Consider the following 24525-nt stretch of genomic DNA (forward strand, 5'->3'; position numbering starts at 1 on the left):
GTAACGCGGTGAGGACCCGGGGGAGAGGGGTTACACTTGCTCAAATGTTCTCATGCTTCCTTTGCAAGGTATACCACAGAAGTTGTTCAAGTTTGTTTCAGCATCTGAAGTTTCATCATGGTTTGTACCCAGGGCGTTCATTACGGTTGAAATGTGGCGAACCTGGATGTTCATCTGTGTTTTATACATATTATTAGGGATGCACCGAATGTTCGACAACCGAAATTATAATAGGAAAGACCGAATAAATTGTACCGAACAATGATATGACGCGATCAAATAGCAACCAGCGCAGAGTGAGAGGTGCACACTCTTTATTATGCAGCACACATGTCAGCAGTGTGGAAGCATTTAAACTGTCGGAGAAAGACGCAAAAATCATTACAAGCACCGACAGCGAGAGACTGTTTAGGACTGCATCGCATGTCTTCAATGAGAAGAGAAAGGGGTGATTGTTGCTAGTTACTGTATGATGATTGAAATCGCGAAATGGCCTTAAACAATTAGTAAATAAACGGCAGAACATTATGTTTTCTAATACACGCTCATTGCATGTATTCTGACAGCGCTGCACGAACTCGCAGCAGATCTGCTTGTTAACCAGAGTTCAAGTCCAAAGAGCAAGGAAAATCTGCGCTGATACAGTCGTCAGTTGCTCAGTTACATTTTTATGAATTTTTACAAGGCATGTGACAATGCGATACGTACGACGTATTCGTAATGAGACTCTCTGAAATCTGTTGTCAACAAAAAATAAGCACTGAGGTCTTCCTGCGCGTTTCCGCCAAAATAAAAAGTTGAGAAACAGCAAGAACTCTTATCAACATTCATAAATGTTAGTATTGTTTACTGTTGTTCTGTAAAATAAAATAAAAAGTAAGACAATAATAATGATAATAATCATTACAACAGCTCTGTTTGAATACATTTATTATACCATTCACACACTGTTCAAATTAGGATCTGTAATATTTTCTAATGTTTTAAAATAAGTCTCTTCTCAGCAAGGCTGCTTTTAATTGTACAGTAAAAAATTTAATAAAAAATACATGCCTGATTCAAGAAGGGGGTCTGATGGCCAAAAATTATTATTTTACTAACTTAATAATTTTAAGTAAAATTGTGCTTTGTTGGTATAGTGTCTGCTAGAATGTTAAAAATGTTCAGTGTTACAAATATTTTTAAATTGTTGTTTTGTAATTGATTTTCTTTTCTTTGAAAAGCAAGACAAAACAGTCAAAAGGACATTTTGGCTTTTTAATTTATGCAATGGTGAAAAAAAATTTGGCAAAATAAACTCGAAAAACTGTGTTCGGTATTCGGCCTTCGGCTCAGTGTTTAATTTTGTTCGGCTTCGGGCAAGAATTTTCATTTCGGTGCATCCCTACATATTATGGGTTCAAGAAGCATATTTTGGGAGTGCACAGAGACTGTGTAGCCTCAGGTACTGCTGATAATGTTGGTAGTAGTATCAATGTTCCTGTTTCTGATACCCTAAGTGAGAATCCCTTTCAGTCACTTTTCAGACTCCTGTTGAAAATGGGCAACTAACAGATATGTGTAGTGCTATTGTTGCTCAAGTACAAGCAGCGGGAGTCTCTGAAAACACTGTTCAATGTTTAGCTAGTTCAATGGAAGAACTTGTAAGTGATGTTCATGCTCAAGCAAGATACACTGTTCTAAAATATCTTTCATCAGAGGTACCTGGGCAAACCCTAGACAGAGTTAAAGACTGTTTTAACCAGCTAGAAAATCCTTTCTCTTGCCTTAATACTGAAACAAACAGGCAGGTATGATGAAAAAATGGAAAATTGACAAGATTCCACTCTTGCACCACTGCTTGGCCTTGAGAAGTTGTCCACTCAATTCATTAGTTTTTTCGTTCTTCAGAGAAATATTTGTAATTATTATCATCAGATTGCAATTTACTATTGTTTTTTTTAAATGCAGTGAAATGCTGTGTTTGAATGTGAATGTTAAATGTGGTGTACCTCAATAAAGTTTTTGCAATATTTTCTGCAAATATTTCCTGCCATTTAATTTTGTAGAAACAACCAAATATTAACAAAAGTGCTATTAAAAGCACCAAAAGTGCTATTATAAATCAGTATTTTGAACACTCATCATTGTTATATTCAAATTGCACTGGTGTTGATCTTAAAAGGAGAGTGTTAAAAAGTAACACTGTAATTGAATACAAACACTGGTGTAGTGCAGAAACGACAATGAATAGTGTTGAATAGGTTTAACAATTAACAATAACGAGTGTTGAATTTACACGCAAAGGGTGTCAAAAAGTTAACACTATCAAAAGTGTAACATTTACACTCTATAGTGTGAACACATATAGACACTTTGCTGGTGTTAAATTTGACACTGTGGGTGTTCTTTTTACACCAGTGATTTTGCTGTGTACTGTCGCTGTGATGTTACTACAACCCATTCATATACAGTAGCATTTTGTGATCCATCAAGCCAGGAAAGCTTTTGAATCATGTTTCTGAGATGTCTTGTCAGGCTCAACCATGCATCACAGTCTGGCAGCCTGTTAAGGTTTTGGCAAAAGACACACATTTGCATGATTGAATGCAGTTGACTTCCACACAATTACCTCTTCCCTAACATGCATTTGTCGAGAAACCCACTCTTTCCTTCGGACAAGTAAGTACCTATATGACTACAAGATAAACGCACAAGCCTTTTTATAGCATTTGCATTTTTTCTCCATTTTGTCCTGAAGTCTTTTCTGACTGTATTAGGAAGTTTTTTGTGTTCCCCCCCCAACAAATAGTCATTGTTATCAGGATGGTGTTTGCCTCAGGACGTCAAACTAAATATTATATGAGCTGATTTCACATTTAAAACTCTGATTTGCATGGTTTTGTTATTTTCTATCAATAAATTAATTATAAAAAATAAACTGATTTAAATTAAATAATAAAAATAAAAATACACTTTTCAAACTGTCACAAGTTGCATGTTTAGTCACGGTTATTAGTTAAATAAAATAAAAATCTAAAATAATTTTGGTAAAAGACTTGAGTAGATAAACTTATGAACACTAATTATTATTAATATTATTATTATTATTATTTCCTGAAATCATGTGGTAGGGCTTGTCTTGGGTTGTGCCAATGACTACAATATTTTTACCTTAAATTACATCAAAATTATAATGTTGTATGATTAAATTTTTTGGATACATTAAAGAAAGTCAATAGGTTGCCTCTAAAGCTTTTAAAAAAGTAATGGGACACTAGATTGTGCCCTATTTGTGGAAAGTTCAATTAGCGTAACATGTTATTCCCATGTCTGCTTATAGCGGAGCGGCACATTTTTATCCATCTGTTTCAGTCTTACTATCTGCTTCTCTTTCTTCCTTCTTTTTTATCTTTCATCCACTTCTCAACAGTGTTTCCACGTCAGACATTTCCTGTCACAGCCCGTGAGCGACCACGCGTTGATGGAGCCCTCCAGGAATTCAAAACACCAAGGTGGCATTTTCTTTCAAGCAATTGGCTTCCTCAATAATAAAGAAGTGGAGTCATTTTAATAGTCCGCCGCAAGTATGTTAGTAGCCTTCCTTGTCTTTCTACACCCCTAAAGCAGTGTGCGTGTGTTTGAGGTTACAACTGATCATTAAAATTCACACCCTCATCGTTACATCAACCAAAAATGGAGCCAGATTGTTAGCAGCGTGCACGTCCCCTTAAATGAAGAAGACCCTTGTGTGAAATGTCAAAAGTGATGTTTTATGCATGCTACTGTGCCTATTAAAACTAATACCAAATTTAAATTAATTTATGGTGTAACACGCAGATTTAAACAGCAATTAGTGATCAAATTTATGACAGCCTGGATGAGATGTCAGGCAACCAGGGCAAGTCATTAATAAACACTAAGCATGGGATTCATTCATTCATTCATTCATTCATTCATTCATTCATTCTCATGAACCAGTGCTGAGCAAAACGGACAGTTGTTAGCCAAACTACACTCTTAAAAATAAAGGTGCTTCACGATGCCATAGAAGAACCTTTTTGTCTAAATGGTTCCATAAAGAACCTTTAACATCTGAAGAACCTTTCTGTTTCACTAAAGGTTCTTTGTGGCGAAATAAGGTTCTTCAGATTACAAAAAGTTAAGAAAGAGATGGTTCTTTAAAGAACCTTTGACTGAATGGTTCTTTGTGGAACCAAAAATGGTTCTTCTATGGCATCGCTTGAAGAACCTTTTGAAGCACCTTTATTTTTAAGAGTGTAGATGCTAATCTGCTCTTTTCTTAACACAGGCTCAATTTACAATCACATCTGGAAAGTTTTCTGCTAGCCATCAAATCTTTATTTATCCACAGACCATTTTCTGAAGAACGAAACAATAAAAAAAAAGTCCTTCTGTAACTTTTAAGATAATTACACCCTTAATTATATTTGTAGAGAATGTAATGTTAAGTACCGAGAATTTGAAGTGAACACTGACAGTGAAACATTCTCTGTTATCTAGTCAAATTAGCAGACTGGAACTAACTACTGTATATTAGTATCCCACACAGTATATGTAAAAACAAATAGATTCATTTCATGAAACCATATTCAGTAGTATGATACAGCTCCAGTATGATATAGTTCCAGTCGTTCAACAATGTTCATCAAAATTTTTAAGTTTCAAAATGTGTTACATGCATTTTAACTTTGCAAAGATCCCTGCACAAAAGTGACGACTATGGACAAAAAACCTTGTAAGTCCTAGGAGCTGATAAAATATTTATCCATAAAGATGCCTTTGTTTCTGTAAGAGTTCCATGATGTGCTTGCTAGGCCAGACAGAAAACTTGACAAGTTCCACAAGCCCACGTCTTTACCCTTTGATGCAGACAGTGGTTAAATTGCTCGTGCAGTGGAAATTGCCATCGGGTAGCTTTAAAATAGCCAAGAATATTATAATGACTATATGCTTACCATATAATACACCATTTATTTTTCTTTCTTTCTTTTGCTTTACAACCAAAACCTCCAGCAGTATTTATGATCAAATGGGAGTCTTTAATTACCAAAAATGGCTTCTGTTTACACGCTTAAATGGTTTTGATAATGACCACAGACTGAGAGTGTGTATGCATTTGTGCATTTGTGAATGTTAGAGCAATGTGTCAGACTACATGAGCTGTTTTCATGGGGGATGTGTGAATGTGCTGCAATGCATTGTGGGATGCTTTCAGTGGGCGGGGCTATGGCAATGCGGGTCGGGCCTGTAGCAGGTATTATTCATCAGGGCACATAATTGACCCTGTGGGATGTGTGATGGAGGAGGAGACCATGGTGGGCTCATCTCTTTTTTTCTGCTCTTATTTTCCATTTTTGTTTTCTGTTTTCCTGTGCTAGCTCACTTTCTATTAGTATTTCTTCTTCTTCGTCTTCTTTTTTTTTACTCTTTTTATTTGTTCACAGGAACATAGAGTAGCAAGTGAATATTAGCACACACACTCACACACTCATAAACACGAAGCACCATATGCTTTCGGCACCATCTGATTTAGAATGATGGTCAGGCTGTCTGAGCATTTGCAAAAATAAACTATTATAAAAAAACACTACATCCTACCAACATAATTATCACTATATATAAAAATATACTGGATGCCATCAAAGGGTTATGGTTATGATTATTACTCTCAATAATACATTAACTATATAACTAATATTTATACAATATTTGATATACACATAATGTGTATATCAAATATTGTATTAATATTAAATTTACATTTAGTCATTTAGCAGACAATTTTATCCAAAGCGACTTACAAATGAGGACAATAGAAGCAATCAAAACCAACAAAAGAGCAATAAAATGCAAGTGCTATGACAAGTATCGGTTTGCCCAACGCAGTACATGTAGCAAGTCTTTATATATACTGTATATATACTGTATATATATATACATACATACATACACACACACACACACACACACATACACACACAAAGAAAACAAGTAGATAGAATAGAAAAGGAATATAGAAAGCTAGTGTTAGAGTTTTTAAAGATAAACAAGCAGAAAACAAATAGAAAGTGCAAGTGACAGAGGGCCATATAATATTATATACTGTAGTTATATACTGTACTTAGAATATGATGATGATTATTATTAGTAGTAGTAATAATATTATACAAAATAACAAAAATGTGAAATAATATAGTTTTATATTCATAAGAAATACTATAACAATTACTATATTACTAATTATATTTTTTATATTTACAGAAAAATAATGATGCTTCCCTGTGCAGAATCCACTGCCGTGATGCTACCGTAATCTGAGTCGTCTTTGGTGTGTGGCTATGTGGTTGCTAGAGTATTCTGGGAAGTTACTAGGGTTCTGCAAGGCGGGTGCTTATTAGACCAGGTCAAAAGTGTGGGTCGCAATGATATCTTGGTCTCTAGTTATTGCTCAGGGCCCTACTTCTGTGCAACTCTTTGTGATTTGTTTTTATTATTATTTATTACTACATAGGATATCAAAATGATAAGATTCTAAAACTATACTCTGACTGCTTAGAAAAGTAATGGCACACCTCTCATTAATAACTTGCATCACTATGTATCATTCTTCCCCTTAAAACAAATGGTATGGTTAAAAACAAAAAGGTTCATACTTGGGTAAACTCTCAATTTTAGTTTGTGATATTAATAGTGATATTTGCATTAGCAAGTTCTATTGAATTATAAATAATACATTTTATATGAATTAATTTTTAATACATGCTAATCTAGGCATTAAGTAAGAGTCTTCTAAAATAATGCAATTATTCAGTTTTTTTTTCCTTCTACACTGATTGGAACACAAGTATGCATCCTAGGAAAACAATGCATCCGTGGCTATAACAAAGAACAAACGTATATCAAGTAGCATCCAGAGGAGGGAGCCAGCGGACAGAACAAAGCCCTCCCCATATCATTCATTAAACAGTCATTACAAACAGTCTTTGTCATCATATAGTGCTTGATATTAATTTGTATAGCTGCAGTACAGCATGAGTACCATTCTGCTATCGCTAACCTCAGCTAACCATATATTTCTCCTCTCTGTTGCTCTCTGAAACAAACACAATCTCCTGAACAAGGATGACATTTGTAGCGGATACCTTGACGATATTTTGCTGTGCGATGCTAATATAAAGAGGCAGCGACTGCATGACTCACTAGTGGGAACGCAGACCTAATTTCGGTTGTGTTTGTGCATTCATCACACAAGGTTCGCTATAAATAAATAAATCAACCAACAGAACTTGGTTTGTGTCCCTGCGTTTATGTTTTCAATCTCCTCTGCGAGTAATACCAGCTCGAGCTGTGAGGTGCCAGTCTGGGGTCTTGACAGCAACTCAGACATAGACGTCGTGCGGTGGGCAGCCCATCTAGATGAAGATTAATATAACAGAAAAAAAGCAGGTCGGGGCAGAGCTGCAGAAGCTGATTTGCTCAGATAGCAACAGAGAAACAAACACCCAAATAAAAAAAAAAGAATAGACTGCTAACCACAACAAACATCCAAAACATTGAAAGCAGAGAATAAATCATGCTATCGCAGGAGATCAATTGAGTGAATGCAGAAATATCTATGCACATATTTACATTCATATTAGCTCAGATGAGAACTGCAGGTACAGTGGCACAGGTTAAACATCCTCTCAGATATAGTTTACCCAGCCAGGCCTGGGATAGAAAAACAATGCTACATTTCTATAGACATAAAATTCAGATGTGTGACTGTCTGCTTGTGCATTTATTTATTGTTTTACCTGTATGTGTGTGTGTCTTCTGGTGCAGTGGACTTCTTAAGAGAGTCAAAGTTTTATTCAGACAGCAAAAAGACTATCAGTCACCATCTCAGCTAAAGTAATAAATCAGCTGAGCTTTTAATGGGCTCAGAATATATGTAGATAAACCAAAGTGGTTTCAGATAACAAATTTCTTAATACTAACATCAAAATGGTCTGGATACATCCTATTTTTGCAACTAGGTGTAGTACTAAAGTGGTTTCAGAGGAAAGGCCTTTTTTAACTTTACAATATACGGTGTGTTAAATTGATAAAACAATTATACGATTATAAATAGCTTGTTATAGATTGTAGACAAGATTGTAATAGTGTAGTGTATACACAACTTTCCTTGCCCTTGTGTGTTCAGGTTAAAATGTATGTATAAACACCAATGGACAGACCTGATTTCTCTGGGAGGTTCGAAGATATCAATCAAGTATGTGTGCTAATGAGAGGGGTTGCGTGAGTTTGCCTTTGCATGTCTCTGTGTTTGAATAATGCATTTAAGACTGCTTGTGGATTTATTTATTTATTTATTAAATATTATCCTTGCAACCAGATGAAGCAATCTCTTTTTTCTTCTTCTTCATTTTAGTAATGTCTGTTAAGTTCAATACTGCACCATATTATATATAATACGATCGAGCAGGTATATTTCTAGATCATAAATACACGTTCCCTGCCCTTGAGTAGCAAGTTAAGGATATATGTGTGGTCATGTCTAGGACATGCTTTGGCAATTCCGTTTTCATGAGCTCATCTCTCCTGGAGGATCCATGATTTTGTTTGTAGGTGTGTATGTGCAAGTGACACGACAGACACTATACATAATCCTTTAGGTCACATCAATGAAGTGTTACACATCTTTACACACGCAGAAGACGCATCACACACACCGCAAACTCACCGCAGTACACGATGAGAAGCGCCGTCAACAGCAGCACAGCCCAGAAAGTTGTCGACATCCTCGGCCAGTTAATCGCATCCTTACGCTTAATCGATCTGACCGCCGGAGCCATGGAAACGCGTGTCGTGAAATCGGCGATAAATTCAGCGTTACAAACCCTCCCGTCCTCTGAGGAAACGTCTCTCTCCCCGAGTGATTCTTAAAAAAGACATTTTGAAAACAGACCGCTCATTTCCAAATCCCCTCAGTAGTCTTTAAGTCCAGTAAATCGAAAATAAAGTCTCTAGTTGTTGACAGTGGTCGATTCAGTGTATCCTGGCAAACGGATAATCCAAAAACAGGCGCGTGAATTCAGATTTTGTCATAAATATTAAACTGTCGACGGCACAGTGTCCTCCACCTCAAAGCTCCGTATAGAAAAAGGAAAATATACTCGGTAAAGATTACATTATTTACGTCGCAACGCCGTGAGAACTAGCTAAAGAATTGCTCAGTTGGTCTGTGAGGACGTGCTTGATTTCTCTCAGACTCCCAGAGAAAAGATCCCATCGCAAAGCGTCTGGATTTGGCAAATATTCTCGCGCTAAAAAGGGATCGAAGTCCCGATCAAGAGACGATGAGGAACATAAAGAGCTGTGAGCAGATGAAATGGAAAGATCTAGAGAGCTCTGAAGCTGCGCAGACCGACACATGAACTGAAACTTCGTGCCGCCTCAACTTTTACTTACACTGCATACGAGCGACGACGCGAAAAACCCCAACACTCTGCCGTTATAATAATTAAGGAACCTGTTTAATCTTGCATTGCAGACATCTTCCTTGATTACAACTGGAACGATCTCCTTTTGACGCGTCAAGCTGGAGAGCAGACGTGGAGACGCTGTTTTAATTTGGCACACAGGTTATTTTACCCCAGCACATTTTTGTTCTTGATCTTTTATTTCATCCATCAGTCTCGTATGCTGCAATTATTCGTGACGTGTGGTTAACAGGTTCTACACTCGTGTGCGCGCGCGTGCGTTTAAATAAAACTTTTTTAAAATGTCTGCAAAAACTCAGAGCAGAGGATATCTTTGTGGAACTTTTCAGCACCAAAGTGTCTGGACAGCTCCCACCCACACTATTGTCATTAGAAAGTGGCCATATTAGGAATCTTAGTCACTTGCAATGCCATTCTATATACAGTATATATATATATATAGAGAGAGAGAGAGAGAGAGAGAGAGAGAGCGAGAAAGCCAGCTATGTCCTATGTCTATCTGATCTGACATTTAAAACTAGTTAATAATAATAAAAATAGTTGTAATTGGTTTAACACAAATTAAGTACTTTGTTTTCTCAATTCCTCTCTAGGGATTATATATCAGAGGTTAATTCAGTCATGTCAAATGCTTTCATTGGTGGTACCACACAAAATATTTTACAGGGTTTATTCACACTTGGAGTAATAGCAAGTTTGACAGTATTTTAAATTACAGGTAGATTGATAGATAGATAGATAGATAGATAGATAGATAGATAGATGGATAGATAGATAGATAGATAGATAGATAGATAGATAGATAGATAGATAGATAGATAGATAGATAGATAGATAGATAGATAGACACCCTAAAAGCGATAACCTACATTAGTATTATTTTTCAGCTTAAAGAGCCATTTGTACCTTACTTACCCCCCTCTCCCACTGTTTAGATAGATAGATAGATAGATAGATAGATAGATAGATAGATAGATAGACACCCTAAAAGCGATAACCTACATTAGTATTATTTTTCAGCTTAAAGAGCCATTTGTACCTTACTTACCCCCCTCTCCCACTGTTTTAAAATATGATATGACAATACTTCATTAATTCTTGGTGGGAAACTGAGAAAACATTGGTGTCAAACCAATTAAAATATTCAACAGGTGTCAGATAAGACAAATATATTCTTAATATATCCAATTTCTAATGAGTGTAGAATTACAATAGCGGGAGCTGTTCACATTGTGTGGTGCTGAAACCTGTTTTCTGCATACAGTTTCTCATAGAACCATTGCTATCCACCTTTTTCTTGCCGTAAAAATGGGCGCGGCCGTTTGTAAATTATATGAGTCTAGCTTCCGGTCTCATCCGCGTCCAGCTATTTTTAGCTGTACAAAACAGTTTGTTTTGCTGCTTGATATTGAAAATTGGTGTGTCTTACCATATTATTTTAATGTATTATCTTATTTATGAACACACTGGTTTGTAGTGCAAACAGTTTTACCGTTTACTGCACGTTGTTATTCTTCTCGTTATTTACATATAATGAACCAGAAATCTCGCCCATAGGCTTACTTCCGCGTTGAAGAAAAAGGTGGGCAAGCAGTCGTGTGTGAGTGTGTTGTGTGTGTGTCATCATAATGTTCGGTTATTCTACATACAACTTGCATATCTTGGGGAAGCCAGTCTGATTTTCTTTCCTAACTATTCTGATTGGTGCTGATATTTAATTACAAACTTTAGATTTAAAAGAACTCGAAGGGGGGAATAAGATGTCTATTTCAATATTAGAATGACTAATTTCACACACATCATTGGGGTCTCTGTGACCCTAAACATGACTTGAAGTCAATATCAACAGGACCTGAAGTTTAAATGAAACAATTTATTTTGCTTTGTATTCAGCTTATAAATAATTGTAAGAGTACCCACTGAAACTCTCTCAAAGAGATGTACTGCATAAGAATCATTTCTTAGTGGAGACATGAACTGGATTTAGAAATGCCACATGACTTTGCAGGTGCTTTGAGGTGTTTCACCCTTCCCCTGTCTCTTCAAAGTGTGAGTTTCCATTCCCCTATGTCCCTTTCAGTAGTCTGCACTGCTCTGTCTCTCTGTGATTGTGCAGTGCACTACTTAGCAGGAACACCTCTTTATGTAGTCGCTTGTGATCGACTGAGTGTTGACCTTTCACATCACTCTTCTTTTGATCTTTCCACACTCTACTTCCCCTGTATCAGAATGGAGATTAAAGCCAGTCTGATTTTCTTTCCTAACTATTCTGATCGTTGCTGATATTTAATTACAAACTTTAGATTTAAAAGAACTCGAAGGGGGGAATAAGATGTCTTTTTCAATATTAGAATGACTAATTTCACACACATCATTGGGGTCTCTGTGACCCTAAACATGACTTGAAGTCAATATCAACAGGACCTGAAGTTTAAATGAAACAATTTATTTTGCTTTGTATTCAGCTTATTACAATTACAATTACTTAATTATTTAATTATTATTAATTAATTATTATTATTAATTATTATTTAATTATTAAATTAATTAATTATTACAATTACATAATTGTAAGAGTACCCACTGAAACTCTCTCAAAGAGATGTACTGCATAAGAATCATTTCTTAGTGGAGACATGAACTGGATTTAGAAATGCCACATGACTTTGCAGGTGCTTTGAGGTGTTTCACCCTTCCCCTGTCTCTTCAAAGTGTGAGTTTCCATTCCCCTATGTCCCTTTCAGTAGTCTGCACTGCTCTGTCTCTCTGTGATTGTGCAGTGCACTACTTAGCAGGAACACCTCTTTATGTAGTCGCTTGTGATCGACTGAGTGTTGACCTTTCACATCACTCTTCTTTTGATCTTTCCACACTCTACTTCCCCTGTATCAGAATGGAGATTTGTCTTTGAACTCCAGCATGGAGTCTTTCCTTCTATGTCTTTTCTCTTTTATTTACTGTAATTTTCCCAGTCACAAAGACACAAAGCCATACTGTTAGCAAAGCTGAGACTGCAGTAAGGCCTTTTGGAGAGCTAAAAATATATTGCCTACTATATAGGCAATGGAAACTCTGTCATGATTTAATCACCTTCATGTTATTTCCAAACCTGTGTAATTTTCATTGATACCTGGAAAATACACAGAGATGTTTAGAAGAATTGTCACACTGGCATTTTTCATAAAAAGCAAGAAAGTATTGTGATTTATTTTGTGTAAAAAAAAAAAGAAAGAAAAAGCACCGGTCCAGAACACATGCACGTATGAGTGAACTCCTTCATCACAATGCCACAGCATGGATGGGGGAAATAACCAAATATGTCCTTGTAACTGTAACACTGTCACCTCCTGATAAAGGAAATTCAATTTGTGTATAATAAGGACACAGGGCACAGAGCTGCTATTGTTTGATAATCATTAAAAGCATTTTAAACAGTTTTTCAAGTTGAAACAAACCAATCTTTTTTTTGTCCAATTTATGACAAGATAAAGTTTAAGATAACAAAATGATATTTTATAGATCAAATCAGGTAGAAACAGCTCTTTAAGGTAAAGATTGCAGATTACCATCTTTTACAGTGTCTTTATTCTTAATTTATATATTTTTAAAACTGCCCTTTTTTCCTGTTGAAAATCCTGTTTCACTTAAAAATAAAATGCGTCGCAAAATTTAACAGAAATCTATAGAGACATAGATGTTTTGTGTAAAAATGAGAAATCCCTCTACATGAAGAGGTAATCCTAACCCAACTGTTTTGACACTGGAGAATAACCCCCAGTTACCCTCTGATCATGTCAGGTCCAAGAGTAATCAACAGTCAAACCAAGATTTGTTTGTTCTCATTCACAGAATAATAAAATATCCATACTGGCCTTTTCTTTACTTTTTTTGATAGTGGTGATGGAAATTTCCCTCTGTAGTAATTTCTTCTCAGAAACAATACAGCTTGTTCCAAAGGCGAGTGTGAGTTGTGGAAATATGGGATCTATGCCTGTGGTTTGAAATAGCATTTGTTATTTCCAGATCTAATGGAAGCACGTTATCAACATGGGAGCATGTTCTCTGAGATTTGGGCTAAAATGATTCTTTGTAACCCAAGATAAATGGGCTGTCTTGCAATCTAGTAAACATGACTTAGGGTATGTAGTTCATAGCGCATTAGCTGCTCTTCACTTGTTACAAGTGGCAGGCTGAAAGGGGTGGGAAATAAATATCTCTAAATGATACTACAATTGAAACATTCTCACACTGGACTAAAAAGCAAGTTGGACTACTGATCATTAGTTTTGTGGATTCACTATTATACTATAACATCCATTTATTATTGAATCTTGCCTGCAGCCTTTACATGACTCGGAAATGCAATGATTATTGACTTGTTTACTTGGGTGGAATCCAGACAGTAATTTAAGCAACGGCTCCATTCTGAAAGCCTAAATTATTGCTAGAAACATCCCGCCAAAAGCAAAACAAAATGAGATTTGCCATAACCAGTGAGGGTTTGGATGTTGCAAGCAAGCCAATATTTGCAAATGGGCAACCAAGCATCACTTTCTGATACCAGTCAAAAATTGACACAATTTTGTCTCTTAGTGTGTTTCATTTCACAAGCTGCTAGGTATACATGCGTGCAAATGGCCTTAGAATCATTTGTTTCAAATGTTTGCATTGATTGTTCTGTTGCCAGCAAATGAACAGGCTTCTCAGAAATCATGACAGAAATCATCTGTACGAACACTATTGTTAATATTGCAGTATTCACTCCACATGAAAAGCAGATTATTATCGCATAATGAAGTCTGTGTCAACAATGACATGACGGAGTGGCTTCCCTCGCAAAACATTTTTTCTTTTGGAATTAAGAAAAAAAAAACTTTTAATGGGATCCAGACAATAACAATTATCTGCAGGCAAATTCGCTTTCTTCTGAATATGGTCCCATTAATTGCATTTACGTACTTTCAAATGAAGTATGTCGAATGCTTTTAGTCAACGATTCCCAAACCAATTTGCATGGTAATGAATATATTTCATTGGGATCTGAAATGGTCCCTGGATGTGTTTCTGCTCTGGCTGGGAAATTACGAGCAGGACGTTCCTGGGTTTGCAGTGATTACAACCTCCTTCATGTATAAGTGGATATGTGTGTGTAAAACGTTAATTGTATTGCCCTACAAGTACAACACCAGTGCTTCAAGAGCTATAACAAACCAGCCTGATCTCACTGTTATACTATATGTAGGTGTAACACTTCTGTATGTAACACTTACGAAAAGTACAGTACATATTTGGATAGATGTTGAAATGTAAGGATTTATTGACATCTGTAGAAATCTAAAGAAAAAAACATTATATCATAAATATATAAATATTTGGAAAAGCACACACCTCTCAATAAAAGGTCGAACAGCTAAAAATGCATATCAGAGCAAAAACCAAAGCCCTGAGGTCAAAACAACTGCCTGTAGAGCTCAGAGACAGCATTGTGTCAAGGCAGAGATCTGGGGAAGTCTCAGCTTAACGTATTACACGTAGCAAGTTTTTTTTATTTATTATATAGGCCTAATAAATAAAAAGAAAATGAATAGGTAGAACACAAAAATAATAGAGAAGCTAGTGTTAGTTTTTTATTTATTTGTTTATTTTTTTACACTTTGCAGGTTGTTTTACTCTTATAGTATGACCAAAAATTGAGTATTTAATGTGTCAGCTGTTTGATCGCGCCGGCGCCTCGCACACACACACACACACACACACACCACATATTCTAGCAATTCAAACTTGCCATCGCAGTCTGTTCATTATCAAAATAAAATACATTGAGCCAAACATATCAATTTAAAGAGTCCGTAGTATAACCGGTCTACAGCTGCTGTAATGGCAAGCGCATTTTTTGCGCATGTGAAGAGGATGATTTTTTTCCGTCAATATGCGAACGCGCATGAAGCCTAGTCTACATTAAAAATAATAGTTTAACATTGAAATACATTGCGTATATGGAAACATTGGATTTGTGCCGAATGAGAGAGGTACGTGAGCGGTACTCTCAGTTTCGCTTTGTTTTGTTTTTTTTAGCTTTATATATATATTCATTCTTGATCTGTTCTGCATACCGTTACATTTAAATGATTTGTTTTGGAGTGAGGGGAACTAGACTATGATTATAGTGTTTATAATGTTTGTACATTATAACATTTCACTTAATTTGGTATTATTTCTGGTATTATTACACTCTCTCCAAACATTCCGCTGCTCACAAAAGAGTGGAGAGAGAGGGTTAAGCAGTAGCACCAATCAACGAGAGTGATTTTGAACTTAAAGTGCCCCTGTTATGGTAATGAAAGGTTCATATTTTGGTTTTGGGAGTCCTCAACAACAGGTTGACATGCATGCAAGTAAAAAAAAAAACACTTTCATTGTCTTATATAATATGTATTTATTTTTACCTTACTTGCTCAATTCATTTTTCCAAACCCCTCCTTTGCGTGACGCTAATCTGTGGTGATTGGTCCGATTGGTCTCATTTTCATTTCATCATGCCTGTAATGCCTGATAAAGCCGCGTTTGTGAGCGCAGTGCTGCTTTGTGTACATCTGTTACCGGGGAAACCGCTATTTTGGTCCAAAAGTGGCACCTAGTGTCAAAGAATGCATTTGCATTTTCATTGAGACCAACCCGACGGGCAGGATGTTTTCATTCTCTTAGAGTTGTGTTACACACTGCATGAAAGCTAATTTTCAAAAATGCATAATAGGGGCACTTTAAGAAAGCTGATTGGTAAATAATATGTTGAGGACCAATACATAATCTACAAATCATGCTCCAAATAGGTTGACATGCATGCAAGTAAAAAAAAAACACTTTCATTGTCTTATATAATATGTATTTATTTTTACCTTACTTGCTCAATGATTCCTTTTTTCCAAACCCCTCCTTTGCATGATGCTAATCTGCGGTGATTGGTCCGATTGGTCTCATTTTCATTTCATCATGCCTGTAATGCCTGATAAAGCCGCGTTTGTGAGCGCAGTGCTGCTTTGTGTACATCTGTTACCGGGGAAACCGCTATTTTGGTCCAAAAGTGGCACCTAGTGTCAAAGAATGCATTTGCATTTTCATTGAGACCAACCCGACGGGCAGGATGTTTTCATTCACTTAGAGTTGTGTTACACACTGCATGAAAGCTAATTTTCAAAAATGCATAATAGGGGCACTTTAAGAAAGCTGATTGGTAAATAATATGTTGAGGACCAATACATAATCTACAAATCATGCTCCAAATAGATCTACATAAACCCGCAATTGCTTTGTCTTGTATGCACGCACGCACTGTCACGATCTAATGCGCTTGTTAATGGAAAGCAAAAATCCAAAATCTGACATTTTCCGGAACAGGATCCGGCTCAAATTAAGCACCGAGACAAACACATGTAAGTAGTAAAGTTCAGAACCATACTTACATGTGAATACTCAGCTAATGTTGAAAGAACGTATGAATTTCACCATAATCCACCTTTATTCTACATCATTCAAAAACAGTCTAGCATAGTGTGTCATGCCATATGTGTAGTTTTTAATTATGATTATATATATGAATATATATATTATATATTCTTCATTTTTAGGTTGCTCCAACACTTTCAGGTTGCTAAAAAAGAAAAAGAAAAACCTTCTGTGAACTTTTTTTAACCCAACAAAGCACTTCCTGTTTTTGTGGTCCCCTCAAGGGTATTGATTCTTTCGACTACCACCAACCACCACTGCTTAGTTGATGTTGTTTTTCATTCAGAGGTGACAGAATAGAATGTGATACATTACTTTAGCTGGCTGTCACCTTCTGTTCAGAAATTAGCTGGTCAGAAGGGTCATGTTCCTGGATTGCCACAAAAGTCCAATGTCATATGACTCCTGCAGGAGACCCCAGTCCATCAAAGTGGAAATCTTCCAGATTACCTCAATCTCACCAGTGATCTATGACTATAAAGTGGTTGTCTGATGACAGCTGGGGAAAGTACTTCCTCCCAACTGTTATTAAAGCAATAAGCCCCAAGAAGCCGTGGTTTACAGTGAATTTATAACAGCTAAGGGGCGTTGTTAGGCACGATGCAGGAGTTTACTGCTTTTATAAAACGGTTATTGCATATATGTAGCAAGGTTTCACAAAATAAAGCAAAGCAAATCAAATTTAATGATATTAATAAAAACATTATTCTTCTGCCAAACAATGTAGTTCCTCTGAAACGGTTGTGGTTGCAACAAAGTGGTTGACGAGCAACACACAGACTAAAACAAAGGTGTATGTTTGTAGAGTAATTTACAACAGCTTTGAACGTGGCTCAACCAATCAGAATCAAGGACCGGAACTATCCATTTTATAATAGAATGTTGTTCATGGCCTCTTCTTGAATTGATTGTGGGAAGCTGGTGCATAAAGTTCCTAAATATCCATGCAAACCTTGAGTCTTTTTTTTTTCTGTGGCAAAAATACACAATAGCTGTGTTTACATGCACCCACATAATGTGTAGAATTGGACTGGTGGCTCAATCAGACTGAAAAACCTCCTTGTAAACACCTCAGTTGATCTGATGAAGCTTGATCCAGTGAAGGGGGTATTGTGCATGAAATAATCAGATACAACATGAAAAAAATAAGCAGGTAAATGCTCAACTCAGACTTTTTCTCAATTTAGATTCAAAAATATCTTGTGCACATGTGCAGTTTATTTACACCTCGTGTCTTACAAACTGCTCTGTGGATGTGACTGAATATTTACTAAACATTTGCTAAAAAAGCTCTTCTGACATAAATGTCAGCTTTATTTGTATATGTGTCTTTAAGACGGTATTGATTGTACTTGAAACAAATGGTTTACTTCTATAAATGTTACAATATTTTAGAAGTTAGCCTGGACATTTCTGTTTTTAAATTATCTTCAGTGCCTTGCCCCACAAATCTTCATTATAAGTGCATTACTGTTAACATAATTTTTGCTTGTTTTCAAAAACTGAGGTGAAAGACACTATTGTTTTATGAAGTAATCAGCAACATCACATAGATGCTGCCAGTGGAGCTTAAAATAATAATTTACTTAAAAAGTATTATTCTGTCATCATTTACACATCTTCATGAATTATTCTATTCGTAAATCAATATAATTATGTTCCAAACCTATGACTTTCTTGCTTCTGTGGAACACAAAAGAAGAATTTCTGAAGGAGAATTAATGACAAACCAAGCAACATGTAATATAAAATAAGTCTACCCTTTTTAGAATACAATGAATTCGGACATACTACTCATTTGGCATACTGTTTTTCACATACTTATAGTTTGGACGATTTCAGACGCAGTCCTGGTTTTCTTAGTTACTGTAGTTACTCATTCATTTGTTGATTAGTCGCACATATGCCTTGTTTTCTCCCTCAGCCAATGCATTAGTGCTTCCCTGGTTTGATTGTGTTTCCTGTATTCATGAGTTGCAGAGTGTTTTGTTTTGTTTTTCATTGAATAAACATGGTTGCACAGAGATCCTCAAATGTACTTTCTTTGCCTGAACCTACCCGCTATAGAATGATCCTTTTAATGATCAAGCTTTAAGAAATTTAAGTCATTATTCACTGAAAACCCTCTCCCAAAACTCTGAAATGGACTACAAAATTTGTGTTGAGTAGAAAAATACCATGTCAGTTTGAAAGCATTGATCTAAGTTTGCATCATATTTCAATTAAAAGCTCCAGCAGAGGGGAATTGTGGTCTGTTATCATACACTTCAAAAGACTCAGTAGTGAATGAATAATATGTACTACTTTTACAATTTGACTGCTCTGTTCAACAGAAGAAAGAAATTCAACAACATGAGAGTAAGCATATCATGGCGGAACTTTCAGTTATCTAAAACAATGTTTCAGTGAAAGATATTTTAGGTGTTTCGGATTATGCATTTTTTTCCTTTCCTCATTTAAACCAGGACCTGGTTGAATGAAAAAAAAAATGGTGTGACTAGGTTTTGGTTTTGTTTTAAGGTGTTTTATTTGTTTTATTTATTTAATTCACTGAAATAATGCACAGTGGCTTAACAATGTTCAAAATGCATTAATATAATTCACAAAGTGTCAATTTGCCTGTGACAAACTATGCAAGATCCAAGAAAAGATCTACTCAGGTTGCATGTAATGGGCATTACAAATGCTCAGAGGCTCTCATTAATTTACTAATGCTTTTACATGCTACTTAAATAGCAATGATTTTGGGAAATGTGCCATAGAGATTGAGTACTACTCACATCTGACTAATGTTGTACTTGCTTCAGGAAAGCCGATCCTGATCAGTTTCAATCTGCTCTGAATGTTTCAGTCAGTTTATGGAATTCAAACAGAGCAGACTGAATCAGTTTTCATGTCAAATTAGATATTAGCATTAACAGTGTGAAGAACAGTGGAAAAAAAAAACATTTAATTTGACAGCCTTTTTTTTTTTTTTAGCTTTTATACAGTTTGATACAAAATCATTACAATCTTTGCCTTTTACTGTTGTAACTTTTTTGCTGCTATCCAAAATGTTTCTGGCTCTACACTGCCCTGCCTGTTAGTGATCCAGCCATTGAAGCTTGTAGAGTCTTGTCAGCACTACAAAGTAAAATCTATCATCCCTGTGCAATTCCAGAACTCTTCTTCACCTGCTATTTCTTCCTGCTTTCTCTCTCATCCCTCACTAACACCTTCCCTGACTCTCCCTTGCATCACTGTCAATCAGAGAGAAAGTGGAGTGTGCAGCTGTTTTAACACCCACAGAAAGAAAGACAGACAGACATACATTTATTCTGGACAGGATGTTATACTCTGTCCAAGAATGCAGTTTGGAAATATTTGTCAGCTGTATACAGTATGTATGTACACATAGTATGTTGCATCCAGAGTTGAGTTCTTTGATATGTATTGTTAATAAAAACTGCAAAAAAAAAAAAAAAAAAAAATGCAAAATTGCAAAATGCATCAACATTACATTAAGTTCTTTATCAGAATACATAGCTCTTCATTAAAACATGGATTATTTATGACAACAACATAATAACATATTTGTTGTGAAGCACTGAATTTTGACTGAATGCTTTTTTCTCCCCTCTCTCCATATTGATTTGCTTGACATATAAGGACATTCTGTCCTTTATGCTCAGCAGTTTTGAGCATGATTAAGTGTTTATTACATGTTGCCCTTCTGCAGACTTAATTAATTAATCCCTGGAATAAATTCTTTCAAACTATGTTTTATTTAATATGTATTTTTAAAAAAAAACGAAAAAAAAAAAAAAAAAAAAAACTGCAAAATTGCAAAATGCATCAACATTACATTAAGTTCTTTATCAGAATACATAGCTCTTCATTAAAACATGGATTATTTATGACAACAACATAATAACATATTTGTTGTGAAGCACTGAATTTTGACTGAATGCTTTTTTCTCCCCTCTCTCCATATTGATTTGCTTGACATATAAGGACATTCTGTCCTTTATGCTCAGCAGTTTTGAGCATGATTAAGTGTTTATTACATGTTGCCCTTCTGCAGACTTAATTAATTAATCCCTGGAATAAATTCTTTCAAACTATGTTTTATGTACACATAATATGTTAATCTAACAACTAAAATATTGGTATATGAGGAACTTTTTAGAACAGAGCCCAGTTGGTTTTGTGAATTGTGAAGTTTTGTGAGTTTTGGAACAGGTTTAAATGTTAAACCTTTTGGATTTTTACCATTAATTACTAGTTGAGCTTCTTAAAGAAAGAATCATTAGTATCGTTAATTAAGGTAGGCATCACTATAACTATTGCTTATACTTAGGTTTTTTTTTTTTTTTTATAAAACTGCATGGCAAAACACTTCAGTGATGGCAATCCCATGGCTATTACCCATAGCCCTCTCGCTTTGTGGTGACAAGTTTTACACAGTCAAGCACTACTAAAGATCTTGTTTACTTAAAGTTGCAGTATTTATTTTGGTCTCTGTCTACATTTATTCAGAAGGGAATTTGTCAACACAAACTGTAGTCATTAAAGCAAAGGGGAACAAGGCAATGGGCCAGAAACGGTGTCTCGTTGTTCAGAAAAACAGGTCAACATGTTTAGAGGTTCTGGCAGAGATGATCTGAGCCTGTCCCATCACAGACTCTCAGTGGGTCTCCAGAGTGATTCCGGGCATTCAAGGCTTTCTTCTGTCTCTTCAGAGCATTCTTAGCTGCCAATCAGGTGCTCAATCTGCATCTGTGCCACATCAAGTCAGGAGTGTAGGCAGAAGTAGCACAGCCAAGCACCCGCCAATGACATCTGCGAAAGACATCTGCTCCCATCCGCTAAAGGCCTGCTAATCCCACCATTTATTTGTATGTCATCTAGCATGTGGTGGGGAAGAATAAGGGGGAAAGGACAGAAGGAGAGAGACTGAAAGGTTGGTCTTCAGGAATATTGAGAAAGGTTGAAATTCATTGCTTTTGTCATAAAGTCTGGTCCACATTGTAGATTATCTTGCCACAAACTGGAAGTCACAATCTGACATACACATAAAGCCACAATCCACAGTTTGTTTTTGTGCACGTTGCAAAGCTTCCCAAACCATTTCTGAAAATCTGACTAAGAAGAATGGAAACATTTTTTTTTATTTTTTAAAGGTCTCAGTAACATTGTGAAATATCGTAACAATTTTAAATAGCATTCTTTAACTTTTTTAACATTGATAATAATAATTGAGCACCGATAATAATTGATAAAAACTGAGCATGCACCAAATGATTTCTACAGGATTATGTGTCACTGAGAGACAAGAAAATATGTGAAGTCTTTATATATAATGCACTATAAAAGTAGTTTGAATTAATTATGACCTGTAATGTGCCTTACAATGCATTGTATGATCTCATGAATAATTGTAACCACAGTTATAATACATTCTAATACTTAACTATTTGTTGTTACACCTTTAGAATGTATAATGCATTAAAGGGGTCATATGACGTTGCTAAAAAGAACATTATTTTGTGTATTTGGTGTAATGCAATGTGATTATGCGGTTTAAGGTTAAATAAACTAGGCTAAGGCTAACGAAAGGAGACAGGCTCCGTAGAGTAGCTATCGCTAAAAGAGTGATAAACGCATACAATACTCGGCAGTGGAATGGGATCAAAGTGAGAGTTAAATAGGGGATGTGTGAGTGATAACAGCTGTGTGGAATCAGTGCTGTGCAATCAACTGTGTGTGTGTCATCAGTGCAGTGGATGATGGGATATGTAGTCCGGGGTGATATGCAACAGTGTGTAGTGCGAGAGTCAATTAAATGGGAAGGGTGACCTCTGATGGCTAGCAGACGGAAGTTCATGGACCGGATTCGTGACACACTGAGAGACAAGAAAATATGTGAAGTCTTTATATATAATGCACTATAAAAGTAGTTTGAATTAATTATGACCTGTAATGTGCCTTACAATGCATTGTATGATCTCATGAATAATTGTAACCACAGTTATAATACATTCTAATACTTAACTATTTGTTGTTACACCTTTAGAATGTATAATGCATTAAAGGGGTCATATGACGTTGCTAAAAAGAACATTATTTTGTGTATTTGGTGTAATGCAATGTGATTATGCGGTTTAAGGTTAAATAAACTAGGCTAAGGCTAACGAAAGGAGACAGGCTCCGTAGAGTAGCTATCGCTAAAAGAGTGATAAACGCATACAATACTCGGCAGTGGAATGGGATCAAAGTGAGAGTTAAATAGGGGATGTGTGAGTGATAACAGCTGTGTGGAATCAGTGCTGTGCAATCAACTGTGTGTGTGTCATCAGTGCAGTGGATGATGGGATATGTAGTCCAACCACGGCGGAGCAGAAGACCACCACAGCGGGGCAGAGGACCACCAGAGCCAGACAGACCACCACGGCGGAGCAGAAGGAACAGGAAACCCCCCCGGTGAACCACACCAGCCAGGAGACCAAGGCGGAGACTGTAACAACGAGAGAGCAGAGACAGACAACACAGACAGAACATTGGGGTTGATAGACAAGACTGAGCATTCAGAGGAGCTGTGACAAGATGAGCAGAGGGTTCGTAAACGGCCTCTATAGCCGTGGCAGGGCAGGACGAGGATTCACAGACGGCCTCCATAGCCGTGACAGGACGAGCAGGGAGTTCGCAACCGGCCTCTATAGCTGTGACAAGATGAGCAGAGGGTTCGTAAACGGCCTCTATAGCCGTGGCAGGGCAGGACGAGGATTCACAGACGGCCTCCATAGCCGTGACAGGACAAGCAGGGAGTTCACAAACGGCCTCTATAGCCGTGACAGGACAGACGAAGAGCTCATAGGCAGCCTTCTTGGCTGGAACAGGACAAGCAGAGAGTTCATAGACGGCCTCCTTGGTCGAAACAGAACAGGCAGAGAGTTCATAGGCGGCCTCCTTGGCCGGAACAGGACAGGACGAGAGTTCACAAGTGGATACTACTGACACCTCTGGAGGTTCTGCAGCGAATGCCGCCACCTCTGGAGGTTCTATAGTAATACCAGCAGGAAACAGGGAGAGTTCATTAATATTCCGTTTAACCGTATCAGTACAGAGTTCAGCAACGGTCCCTTCGACCGTGACAGGACGAGCTGAAAGTGCATTGCTGGGCGCCACCACCATACCAGGAGCCGAAGTGAGCGCCACTGCCTCGGGGGGTTTTGCAGCCTCAGCCGCCACCCCTGGAGGACCTGGAGAGAGCACCACCGACATAACGGGGCGCTGTTGTGTCCGTTATTTTGCAATCAGGCTCCGCTGTCGCCGCCATCTTGTGAGCGTGTTCTAGAGCGGCCGCCATAACACGAGTGAATTCGAGGTCGCGTTTCTCCGCGATATCCACAGTGAACGCTGAACCAATGACAATAGGGCATAGTCCATAAAATCACGTAGAGACGAGCGAGGACCCTCATAGATCACTCGTGATTTTACTGGCTGGTTAAGGCCACTACAAAAGAAGTCAATTAAAAGGCAGTCCGGTAATTCT

The 24525-nt window shown here is 36.9% G+C and overlaps 1 protein-coding gene across 1 annotated transcript in view; it reads right to left on the reverse strand.

Moving 5' to 3' along the window:
- Positions 1–9300, reverse strand: part of LOC107552289 (protein FAM19A5-like) — a 128203-nt gene extending 118903 nt beyond the window's left edge. Inside the window, exon 1 of the mRNA XM_016234147.1 lies at positions 8729–9300. Coding sequence (XP_016089633.1) covers positions 8729–8840 — 112 coding nt within the window. The 5' untranslated portion in view covers positions 8841–9300. The remainder of the gene's footprint in view (positions 1–8728) is intronic.
- Between the last annotated feature and the right edge of the window lie 15225 nt (positions 9301–24525).

Source organism: Sinocyclocheilus grahami, unplaced genomic scaffold (genome assembly GCF_001515645.1).
Source record: "Sinocyclocheilus grahami isolate Dianchi unplaced genomic scaffold, SAMN03320097.WGS_v1.1 scaffold445.1, whole genome shotgun sequence".
Lineage (NCBI taxonomy): Eukaryota > Metazoa > Chordata > Actinopteri > Cypriniformes > Cyprinidae > Sinocyclocheilus > Sinocyclocheilus grahami.